Genomic DNA, 12,124 nt, shown 5'->3' on the forward strand with positions numbered 1-12,124 from the left:
TCTAACTGTAGGCAGCTAAACACCCTAGAAGATTGTGATCGTGTCATTGAAGCAGCAAGTAAAAGACTGTGCAGCTGAAGAGTTATTGTGCTATTTACTGACAACTTGAAAAGGTGGAAGGTGACAAAAAAAACCCCTGTAAGAGTCCAATAATAACAGATAAATACACTTCAGAGAGCTGTAGCTCCTATCACATACCAAAAATTGGAGTAATTTGATCTTTTTTGTCATCGAAACATACTCAATAGGAACTCATTAACATGGCTAAGTCAGCAGCATAAATTACAGTGGAAAGATTAGCTTGACAGAGCTGTTTTGTGTCTTGAAGATTTTTGCATGCAACTACAACTTTATCACTAAATCTGCAAATGCTGGAACCATGTACAAATATCCCAGTGTTAGGTGAGAAGTACTGCTGTAGTTTCAAGAGAGGTTTTCAATGGCCAAGCAGAGGTTTTTCAGTTCCTCTTTCATTTGACGGAGTGCCCTCTTGACTTTCTGAGGTGTGTTCATAACCTCTATGCTGCTGGTGAATGGGTTGTAGTGCAGAGAAAAAGGTTTCTTGATCTTCATTGCGTAGTTTCTGTGGGTGAAGAAGACAGAGCTGCTAGCTCAGAAGCTAGTTCCCTAAGTGTAAAAGCTGCAGGACCTAATTTCTCAGTACGTAGACATGGACTTATCAGGGTGCAGAGGTTGCTGTGACATCTCCTCCCTGTTGCTCCTTAACTTTGTCTGGTACAGTACATACCCCCCCATGGCTGAACTACCTGCAGCCCAAGAGATCTGCAGTGTCTTGCTTTTCAGCGTGGCTGGCTCAGACCTGTCTGTGCTCTTAGAGCTCTAACACAATTCAGAGTTATTACAACCACAAGCTGAGGAATGCAGGAACACAGCATGTCTGCTGCCTTCACTTCCAAGAAATAACCTGGAGTAGCTCTTTCTACATAAAATTCTAAAAGCCTGTTGATACTCGGCATCCTGGGCTATTTTGCTGTCTCTATTAAAAGAAAAAACATGGTTGCTTGCCATTTTAGACAAAGTTTCCATTAAGTACATACTGATAGGAACCCCCTGTACTGATGGTGCCTATGTTTTCTGTTCTGACAGATTCTTTTGCCTTTGATTATTTTCAGCAGCTTTGGCTGCACAACTATCTTGAAAAAAATGTATGAAAAAAATTAGAATCTGAGAATGGTGTATTCCTTGTCCTTGTAAGTTCTTTTCAGGTCTGCCTGAATCTAATGCTCTTGAAAATCCTCTCTTCTGCCAGTGATTTCTCAGTCACGTTTTTACACACATTAATCATTTAATGTGAACCTTCATATTTAAGATGAGGGGCCCAATTTGCCATTGTTATGACCCCAGCAGACGATGCTGCTGGGGAAGGGGTGGGGGGAGTAGGGAAGAAGTCTGGCCCAGGTTCTCTTCCTCTAATAAATTATTCATTTCAGCTCCTACATGCTCCCCAGTAGCTCCACAACCAGCCTTCTGCCTCCAGCCAGAATTGGTCATGTTGTTCTGACTGTTGGAGATGACAGCTGGAATTTAAACTCTGCTTACTTTAAAAAGAAATAAATTTTTAAAATCTCCTTACTGCATAACATAACACAGTCAAAGAAATGCATTTAGAAACAACTTGAGCTAATTTGAAGTAATGTTATTTAGATTGCAGTCAGCTACTTTGTAGAAATTAGATTGCCTGTGAATGCTGACTCTGCATTTTATGTACAGATATAATCAGAGGAGAAAGGCAATCTTGTTTTTAAGCCCCCTGCAGATCCATGTTAATTCCTGAGTCTGCTAAAAATTTTCCATGTGGCCTTGAGTAAATCAGTTCTTCATGACCTGCTATCTGTATGGACTAACACACAGGCACCCCAACTGTGGAATTGTGCTCTACTTTGTTACAGAATTTACTGCAGAAATTGCTAAAATGAGGCATTGCTGAGATGAAGCATGGGGCAGGGCATAGCAATATATAGTTATGATTTTTTATGAAGCTTTTCTGAGATAATCTCATATTTAGCCTTGTTGTCAAAAATCCCGCTGTGCAGATGAAGTGTGCAGTGAGATAGCCTTGCATGGTAACTGCAGTAGTGGCAGATGTATTTGAGATTAGGATTCAAGCTGGTGTGCCCCCACTTAGTGAAAACACCCACAAACACTTTACTTACTGAAGCTTGGCCTTGGCATCTTCCAGATTTTCTGCTATGAAATAGACAGGCTGGAAATCTTGATCTTGATAAGGGTGAACTGCAGTCACTTCTGGATCAAAAGGCTTGTACTCTGGCTTGTTTGATAAAGCATACTTTGTAAGGAGAACAACACAGGTTAGAGCAGGTGAATGAACACAGCAAGAACTAGTGCCTACTGGGCCTTGAAATGCCCTTTGTGGTATAGTTAAAGGTAATATCAAGTGATGTTCTTTCAGAGGTAAAACCTGCTTTTCATAATCAGCAGTCAATAAACCAAATAATAAATAATTTTTTAAAAGAGGAAAAAAATTAAAAAAAAATCTATTTCCTGTATTAGAGTGACATATGATTTAGTACCATAGCTAAGTTCTCAGACAGGGAGGGGAAAGTCTATGCCACCTCCCAAAATCTGAATATCTAAAAGAAAAAATAATATCATGCTGCTTTTTTCAACCAGTATCAGAAAAGATTCACAGCCCTGTGCAACAGTTTCTAAGTTCTCAGCCCAGGTCACCATTCTCACATTTCCTGCTGCACTGAAGAACAGATAGAACACTCCTGGTATTTCTGCAGAGCTCCCATGCCAGTTAAGCAGCCTAAAAGCTTCCCTGAAACCCAAGATGTAATTACGTACTATACCAAGTGTGTGCATGTTTGTGTTTTGGGCCCACAGAGGTTCTTCTATATGTTTTGCTCAGGTTCTTCTACATTGTTCCCTTAGGCAGACAGGAGAATTATGGAAGTCGTTTATGTCAGCTCATCTATCATTTGTTTACACATACTGGAGATACCTTTAAACAATCCAGCAGCAGAGCTGGTGGCAGTGTGATTGTATAGGTATTGGTGTTGGTTGTTTAGTACTTGCACAGGGTCCTGTCAGGCTTAAAGCAAGTTCCTGCACAGTTTGCCTGTTCCTGAAACCCAAATGAGATAGTTTAAAATTAGCTCAGCTCCTGTGATGTTTGAACTGCACCACAGATGTGCTTAAAATCTGGTTTGGCCTCCAACTGGCCAGGTTGGTGAGTGCCATGGCCACTTTGGTGAAGTGTCCTGGGTACAAACAAAAAGGAAAAAGGTAGCCCATCCCAGTCAATGTTGAGAACTTTCTTTCCACCTTCTGCCTGGACAGTGGGCACCGTCCACCTAGGGACAGTGTTTCAGCACCCACCGCTTCTTCGAGATCTGTCTTTTTGTCTTTCTCTCTTCTTCCCCAGTCTTCAGAAGGCTCCCTTCACTATCTTATGATCCAAAATGCCAACTCCCATGGGACTTGTAAATAACTGGTAAGACACTAGTAAGAGTGGGTGACACTGTGCAAGACTTTCAGCTCAGTCTGCTAACTGGAAAGAACTCAGACAGTACCCTTAGGCAGACTGTAGACATTTCACTGAACTGAGGCTGAATTCTCCACCACTAGAGGCCTGCCTTAACCAGCAGGCCAATTTGCTGCTGAACTGGTGCAGAAATTAATACAGGGATTTTTTTTTTTTTTTAACTGAAAATGAACAAGATATAAAATGCTAAAAGATGGTGTTTTTCCTGTTCTTCATTTGCAGTGTGAAATTGAAGAATAAACCTTGGAGAGCACTCATACAGTCTAAGATGGATGATATACACAATCATGAGGCTGCTTTTATAATCTTAGAAGCTCTGGGGACTAATGGGAAAAGATTTCAGAAACTCAAAACCTGACAGGGGTCCTGCTATGCTGTCAGTGTTCAAGCATAACTGAAATCCCATTGATTTCAGTGGAAGTTCAGCTTGAAACCGGATGGCCTTAAAGGCCTCTACAAGTTAAGTACTTCTGCTGCAAGAACAGCATATGTAGCACTGAGTTCTGCCAGAAGTGTGGTATGAGCCATAGATTTTACTGTATGTAGGACAGAGTCCAGCTGGGTGTTAACAGGAGAAGCATTTTGGATAATGTAGAACAGCTGACAGAATATAATGAAATAAATAGTGGAATACCAATAGCTGTTGGGGAGGAATTCTTACAGTTCAGAAGAGGCAAGGTTGGCCAGCAGTCAGACCCATTACAACTCTTCAGTTTAGACTTAGGTATGGTTATCCTGTCCCTCCTGATACCTAGCTGCTGCCATTAAATGATTTGTTAGATAACACGGATTCAAGTGCAAGTCTCATGCAGAAGATGTCTAGCTCTACCTCTCATCTCTGCCTTTCTCCCAAGTTACGCCCTGAGTTTGGGCAGGATCAGTTCATCCACAGAAAATAATTATCCAAAGCTGAGTTCAAACTGGTCAGACTGAATGCTATGGAGAAGAGGAAAACATTTTGAAGATTTCATAATCAGGTTGTGGTTCCCTGGGTTACAGTCACACACCCATGGACTATCGGTCCAGGCTGCAGCTCAGGGATGTTCCCAGACTCCTTGCTGATGCTAAGTTTTCACATAACATCAGTTGCACGTACTGCTGCTGACCCTTTCCAGCTGGTTAGATGTTATCTTCTCGTAGACAACCACTAGCCTTAGTAACTCATGCTTTTTTTGCCTCCTCAGTGACCAAATCATCCTGCTATTCCTGGTTCAGAAACCTTCAGTGATGAGCAAACTCCTCCTTTGCATGGGTTGTTGTAACATGTCACCTCTGTCACACGAGCTGCAGTGAACCTGTCCGTGCCAAATATGCCAATCAGTTAAATTATATGGAATCAAGTTTGGGGCCTCCATGCACAAGCCAACATCTGGGCCCATACTGAGAAGACTGGCAGACCATTATCAGGATGGACAATGGCTTTCTCCTAAGCAGTAGCAAAGCTTATCCAGAGCTTTCTCAAGAGCCACTCTTTGCAAGAAACTGGAGGCTATCATGCGCCTCACTATCTTCCAGTCTTCATCTTCTCTAACAAAACTGTCTAGCCACTGCTATATTTCTAAAAAAATCCCTTCTTCAAAATAGACATTGCACCACATATTTTTCCTCTCTTCAGCTGTGAAGGAAACAGTTGGTATACATTTTCAAGTTGCTAGCAGGTGCTTAGGACCTCGGCACTTTACTCACACTGCCACTGCCTGTACAGAAGTTAGAATCAGATGCTTACGCAGACTAGAATGATTAAATGGAAACATTTCTGTATTTCATTTTCATTCCAATTAAAAATCTGTGACATAATCAGTCAGCTGTAAAAGGAAACTTCAGCAATGAAGGCCATGGTTATAATTAATTTGTGTATGAGAAGTTTCTGATGCTCAAGGTGAAGTGCACAGAACTCACTGAGCTGCTGCCCCAAAAGCTACACAGTGATGAACTTGTTGAGCTCACATAGGGATTGTACAGAGCACATAGCAGCATTGCTGGTGAACTACTTCCCATCTTCAGATTATCTTAGGTGTTAAGTGAAAGATGGACACACTTTTGGAAGGGAGATAATCTTTTTTCGTTACTTATTGAATGCTACCACATCCACATGTAATTTCAGGAATATGATGGATGAAGACCTAGGTGGACCCAGCTGTACCAAAAGTTTATCCTGCAGCATTACCAAACAACAACTGATGATAAAGGTAATGACAAGAATCTACCCTTTATCAACTTGAAGATAGTTACTACTTCCATTTTCAACCTTAGAGGTAGGGAATTTGAGATGCAGTTATAATTTTGTGTTATATAGCTCAGTTTTGTGAAAAAGCAGTTCTTGCCTACAACTTTAATCAAAAGCAGAAGAGCTTGCTGATGCCTGGTGAATAAATGTGTAGAAAGAAAGAGAGAGAGCACAAGTCTGGTACACTCAACTCTAGCCACCAAAAGCAAGCATTCTTATACAACTTTCACCTTTATCTTTGCTGAAATTAAACAGAAGAAGGAAATAACATCATGTGGATAGATTCTGTGGTGCATATTACTATGAAAGCTATTAATACATAGGTATTGGAGACATGATTACCTCTGCCCTCTAGTACCCTGATTTAAAATTATAAAGTATTCAGGCAGGTAGAGTAGAATAAAAGTTGCCTTGAACTGTACTTTGATATAGAACATTTTCTGTTTTACCAGGTAAATAAAAGCAAGCCTAGGTTTCCTCTTTGTTGTCTGTGAATATAGCAAGTATTGAAGGATTTTCAGAAAAACAGTTGCTTCAGCCTTAACGTAGAACAGATAGACATAAAGCAAACACATTGCACTGGAGTGTAATTTGTAGGGGAGCTCACTGATCTGCTGTTTCAAAACAATACTTTCCACTGTTCTACAGATGAGTGCTGCAATAGTGCTAGCAGACTTCTGCTTCTGTCCATTAGCAGTCAGGCACAAGATGAGGTTGTTATGTAGAAAGGAAGACACATTTATTTTTCTAGAGGACCAATGAGCATGCAGATCTCCCAGCTTATCAATAAAGAAACCTTTACAAATCATATACCTCAGAGTTTCCTCCCAAAAGTCTCCAAATTGCAAGTGTTGGGAGAAAACCAATGCTAAACTAGGCAGGTGCTAAAAGGAAGGTTGATGTCTGGGAGGATTCTCCTTTCTATATGTTAAATCTCAACTACTCCTCTGTTGGGACTCCTGTTATAAATGTCTTGTGATATGTTAACATGTTGTTGCTTCCCTCTGTCAATCAACTGGGAAGTAGGCTGACCCATATGCCATTAGGAGAGTTTCGTAGTACATTTATCATCATGATGATCCAACTCTTTCCAGTTATGAGAGTCCAAACTGTGCTAATTCAGCAATGGTTCCATGTAAATGCATCATGTAGCTGGCTGTTAAGCTGTTGTGTCTATGTGTTAAGCTTAAACTATATCTCCCATGAAAAAAACCTATTTCTATTTTATAAAAATGCATGAAAAGAGTGCTTTTTATTTTCCTATGCCTCTTACTAATTCAAATAAATCATCCAATATCTGCACAAACTGAAGCTCTTGAGAGCTACTGGTATCAGTTTAGGGGTTTTGCTGTCAGCTGTTTGTCCAAAGAAGGGGAAACCCGTAAGCTTTCTGTAAAGGTGCACAGTCCCTCTTTCCACAGTTAATCTCTCCAGGAATGGCAGTATCAAACCTGTGTACGCAGATTTTCATCTACATAAAACTTGGTCTGGGATTAGTTTTGAAACTTATTTAAGAATGTAAAACTCTAAAGGATTTTCTTTTTCTCAGTGTCCATGCTATTTACAGTTTCTTCACACTTTATTTGCTCCAGTCAGTCAGTGCGTTTCTGAGTCGTGTGTAAGTGAATGTCAACGGCATGGATAAAGTAGCAGAGTTCACAACAGGCATGATATTGCCCTCTAGTGAGTAACTCAGAAAGGTGCAAGAGTTTTATGTTAGAGTCAACTGTATTGCTTGCTACTGGCCAGGAGCTGTAAGAAGCAAATCTATTTCTTTACAAGATGGTTGCTTTTGTTGCATTTCTTTTCTTTAGGTGAAAGACAGGTACAATCCTACAGTAGTTTTTCCTCTACTCAGTAGCATCTGGGAAAGGAGAATGAATTTATTTGCAAGAGATAAATAAGTATTTTAAATCATATTGTTATGTGAGGAAACAATATTTTGCTTTTACCAAAGAGTTCAGAAAATTTGATTATAGAAATCTTTCAATACCATAGGTTTTACACATACCATAAGCTCCCCGTAAGACGAAAGCAGTCCTGCCCCATAAGCTTTGATTGATCCATTTTGCTTGCAGAGACCAAACTCCACAGTGAACCAATAAAGCTGGTAATAAGAACAACTTGTGAAAAACAGTTTCAACAGGCAGTTCATTTTTAAGCTGCTCATTTTTCCTTTAATTTTCTTTTATCCTTATTGATTAATGTCTTTGTATCTTTAAATTTTGTGGTTGTATGTTTTAAGAAAATTATTTTTTCTTTCAAACACGTAACACACACACATAACACACACGAATTATAACATGTTTTTTCAAAACTTGCCATCCTTCTTATTCTCACTTCCCTCACAAAAAAAAAAAAACAAAATCAAAAACAAAACACAACCACAAACAAACAAACAAACAAACAACAATGCTAATGATCATTACGTGGATAAATAAAGCCATCAAGTCCTATGACCTTCTTTCTTTGGAAAATGCTACATATTACCTTGCAACCTCTTAGCCCTGAGCTTCATTACAGTCAGTGGAAGCTGACAGATATCAACCCGTAGTCCCTAGAAGGACAGATAGACTCCTGTAGAGGATTCAAGACCCTAGGAAAGGTCCTTGAAAGGACGTTTCCCTCCATCTTTGTCTGTGTGATAGCATTCAGAAGAATTGAAGAATGACTTATCACTTAGCAGCAATGTGCCCTTTAAGATTATTCCAATTACATCTTCAGCATGCTCCAGTAGAAATAAAGATACACCTCTCTGGGCTTTTCTTGCAATTAAGCATGCTTAGGACAATACTTTCTTTACCTGCTGGACAGCAGTGGGATAAAAGCAACTCTTGGCTCTGTTAACCTGTTAGTCCTTCCCTAATTATAGCATCTAAGGAAATGAACAGTGAAGGAGCAATTTTGGACACAGCCTGACACCTGAGCAAATGGATAGGTGTTGTGCAAAAGAAAACCATGGATAACATGGGGCATTTCAAGAATACGGCTTTGTGTCTCAACTCTTCAAGGTTCCTTTAGGGACATATAGCTGTTTGTTGCCTCATAGGTAGGGCTGGACCTTGGCTTTGGTTTAGCCATAAGTATTGCATTCTCAGCACCCTTCTCAAAGAACTGCAGGCAGTTTGTAAAATAATGTGAAACTATGTTATTCTGTCTATTCTCCCTTTTACCTTCTCTTTCTTTCTCCCACCCTATCTCACATGTCTTGTGATATTGACAGCTTGGTTTTAGCCTGCAAATTCACCTCTAAAGAAACAGCATGCCAGGATCTTTATTTCTGCAAAATCCTGAGCTGTTTCCTCTGAAGTTCATCTAATAATTCTGCATTCTTGTTCTGCTAATAATCTTGATTCTTATGATTTCACAGTGAAAAGTCTTTCCAGTATCTCCCCATTTACCAGACAGTCTTTTGGACTGGAGAATGAGACTTGGGAGAAGGAGGAATTTTTTTCAGTGTTTCCTTAGATATCTTGTATTTGGCTTAACAGAGTACAAGACATGGTACTAGTGGCACTCTGTGGACAACATGAATACTGGCAATTTCCCATTTCTTGTGCACAGATCCACCTGCTTGGAGAAGTCTAGGAACTGGATGAAGTAATGGCATTTCGAAGTTTGTCTTACAAGTGTTATAGACCATAGCAACCAGCAAAGTTAAGGTTCTTTAAACAATCTTTTAGTTTGCTTAAATGTTGCCAAATAACATAATCTAGTTACCTACATTCTCTTTATAATGGATAATGACAGGAAATTTCAGAGAGAAAAAAGAATTTGTTAGACATTTATGTCAGGATAGAAAATACATTACAAGTTCTTCTCTACCTTCACTTTCTAGTGAAGGAACCTAATTAATAAGACTAGATCAGATGTTTAACTTTTAAACAATTGAAGACTGAGAATCCAGAATCCAGAATATGTTTACTGTTTAGAATACTTGAATGGCTCTTACAAAATTGTGTTCTCACAGATCCTTAACTGCAGGTAGTCCTTTCAAAAAGGTGCCCTTATTCTATCTCTCCAAACCCTAGATGATGCTGTGGCAATTTCAGGTATGAGACCTATCGATTCTTCTAATCTTAACCCTACCTCTAATCTAGTCCTAGGCAGTCCAGGCTCAGAGAGAGGTGCTTGCAGAGAAATGCTATGTGAGCCACTGGCCTTCACCCAGTCCCACCAAGACCTGGGTAATGATGCAATACAAGCTCTCCAGGATGCTTACTTCTTTAAATCTTAGCAAAAGCATGGATCTTAATCTTACTCTAGCCTCTCTAGACCCAGAGAGGGCAAATTGCAGAGGAAATGTGCGCGTGTCACTGCATAGTCCCCTCACATCACCAGCCCAGGACCTGGATGATGCTATGAAAAATTCAGCACTGGTACCTTTTGCTCTTCAAACTCTAAAAATACTGCTAGTCTTATCTAGTCCTTACCCACAGACAGATATGTGCAGGTAGATTTTAGGTGAGCCATGATGTCCTTCACACAGTGCCTTGTTCCACTTCACCATGAGTGGGGCTGTAGGCTGGGTGAGGAATTTAAGGAGTGACAATCTCCTCCCATCCACCCCCTTTCTTGGATGAGCCTCACTCATCTGGGTGAGGATAAGGCTCCTCTCTTCCCCTGAGAAAATCATCAAGACTGGGAAATGGCTGTCATTATCAGGAAAAAAAAAATAATTATTTTGATAGATGTTATACAGGCTAGTCATTCAGAACTGAAGGACGGTACCTGCTGTCAAATTGCTTTAAAAGCTTCACCTATTCTGTGAGATTAATGAATACAGAGTGCACCAAATTCTGATGGTCCATTGCAATTTTCATAGGAGAAAATGCGGGAATCACTTTGGGTGTCTAGTCAATTAGGTGAATCTGGAGAGTGAGTTGGGACCCTGCTGTGTCTGAATTTGTAGAAAATCAGCTTCAGCAACATATTCTCATAGAAGCAAAAACTATAAGTATTTTCTTGGTTGGAATCACATGCTTCTGGGCTCTCCCAGAGGGACTCCAGTCCCTGCTCCAGTCCCTAACCTGTGGATGAGAAGACACAATCCTGCTGATGCACCCACATTTGTGGCTAATCTCAGACACTAGAGAAGACCTTTCCCTGCACAGTAAGGGATATGCAGTGAATCGTTTGGGTTTTGCCTTGGATATTAAACTGCCATCTGCACTTACTGTGGCCAGTTTCTCAATCTCCGCTTCAGATGATCCAAGAGAAGCCAGTCCAATATCCTAAAGCAAGTAAGCAAGCAGGCAGTGTTACACTAGTGTGATTATTCAGCCCAAGGGAGAGAAAGAGGGGAAGGGGGAGGACCACATCATTTCTAGCATGAATAGCATGAACTATTCATTGTTTTTGTCACCCAAAATGACCTTCCATGGCTTCCAGGATGCCTACCTCTCCCTGGCTTCCAGCTACATAGCACTGGGAGCCACATTAGATGACCCTTTAATCCTCAGCATTCTCTGTGTAAAGTTAACCATGTCTTGGCTTAATTCTCGACTGTCCATGGCAGAGATTTATAGGGGGGCATGAGAAAGAAGAACAGCAAGGTGGGTTTTATCTTTGACATTACCTTTCTGTCTCTCACTCTCTTTCTGACAGCTCTTACAAGTGGGTCAGATCTATGCAGGGAGGATTCTGTTTACTCTCGTCTGTGCTCCCTGTTAATTGTTATTCTCACAATAGGAATCTCTAGATGTCTCTTCTTAGCTATCCCAGGAGCCATATCATGCAGCAAACAAACAGAACCAGGGGATTTTCACCATTCATTGTCTTATGTTGAATGGAACAAAAAACAGTTTTCATGGGATGAATTTCAACTGTGAAAATACTTTGGGGGAAAAAGAAAAGTGAAATGTGAAAATTCATTTTATGTGATCCCATTCTGTACAGTCTGTGTTATAGATGGGAAAATAGGAAAGCTGAAAGTTTTGAAATTGCTATAATCTCTTATTTCTAATGAGCATTCAGTTCTGGTATTGAACTAAACTGAAGAGATTTCTCCCTGAATAAATTATAGACTACTAGGACATTTTAAGTACTAGTCAACTTAATCAAATAATAACCAATATTTATGACCAAAATAGAAATTGGCATTTATTCAAGTCAACACAACTGGAAACCACATTATATGGGGTGAACTGACATTCTTTTAAAGATATTCTGACAAGGACCTACATCATGTAACCCCTCTGATCTTATTACCAGTTTCCATACTGACCACTGACCGATAAGCCTAGAATATGAGTTATCTTCTTTCCTCTGCTATGGTTTTGAGGCACATTGATAGTTCTGAAGTCTTTCATTATATGAGGTCATTGAGTTCACTTCGGTTTGACACTGACTGATTGTACTAAATAGCC

The 12,124-nt window shown here is 40.1% G+C and overlaps 1 protein-coding gene across 1 annotated transcript in view; it reads right to left on the reverse strand.

Moving 5' to 3' along the window:
- Positions 1–423: 423 nt before the first annotated feature.
- Positions 424–12,124, reverse strand: part of LOC309450742 (tyrosine 3-monooxygenase-like) — a gene marked incomplete at both ends in the record, with an annotated part of 30,675 nt that continues 18,974 nt past the window's right edge. Inside the window, 4 exons of the mRNA XM_082073825.1 lie at positions 424–583; positions 2,175–2,308; positions 7,768–7,863; positions 10,934–10,990. Of these exons, the coding sequence (XP_081929951.1) occupies positions 424–583; positions 2,175–2,308; positions 7,768–7,863; positions 10,934–10,990 (447 nt within the window). The remainder of the gene's footprint in view (positions 584–2,174; positions 2,309–7,767; positions 7,864–10,933; positions 10,991–12,124) is intronic.

The sequence above is a fragment of the Streptopelia decaocto genome (assembly GCF_964273445.1).
Source record: "Streptopelia decaocto genome assembly, chromosome: 1".
NCBI classification, from domain to species: domain Eukaryota; kingdom Metazoa; phylum Chordata; class Aves; order Columbiformes; family Columbidae; genus Streptopelia; species Streptopelia decaocto.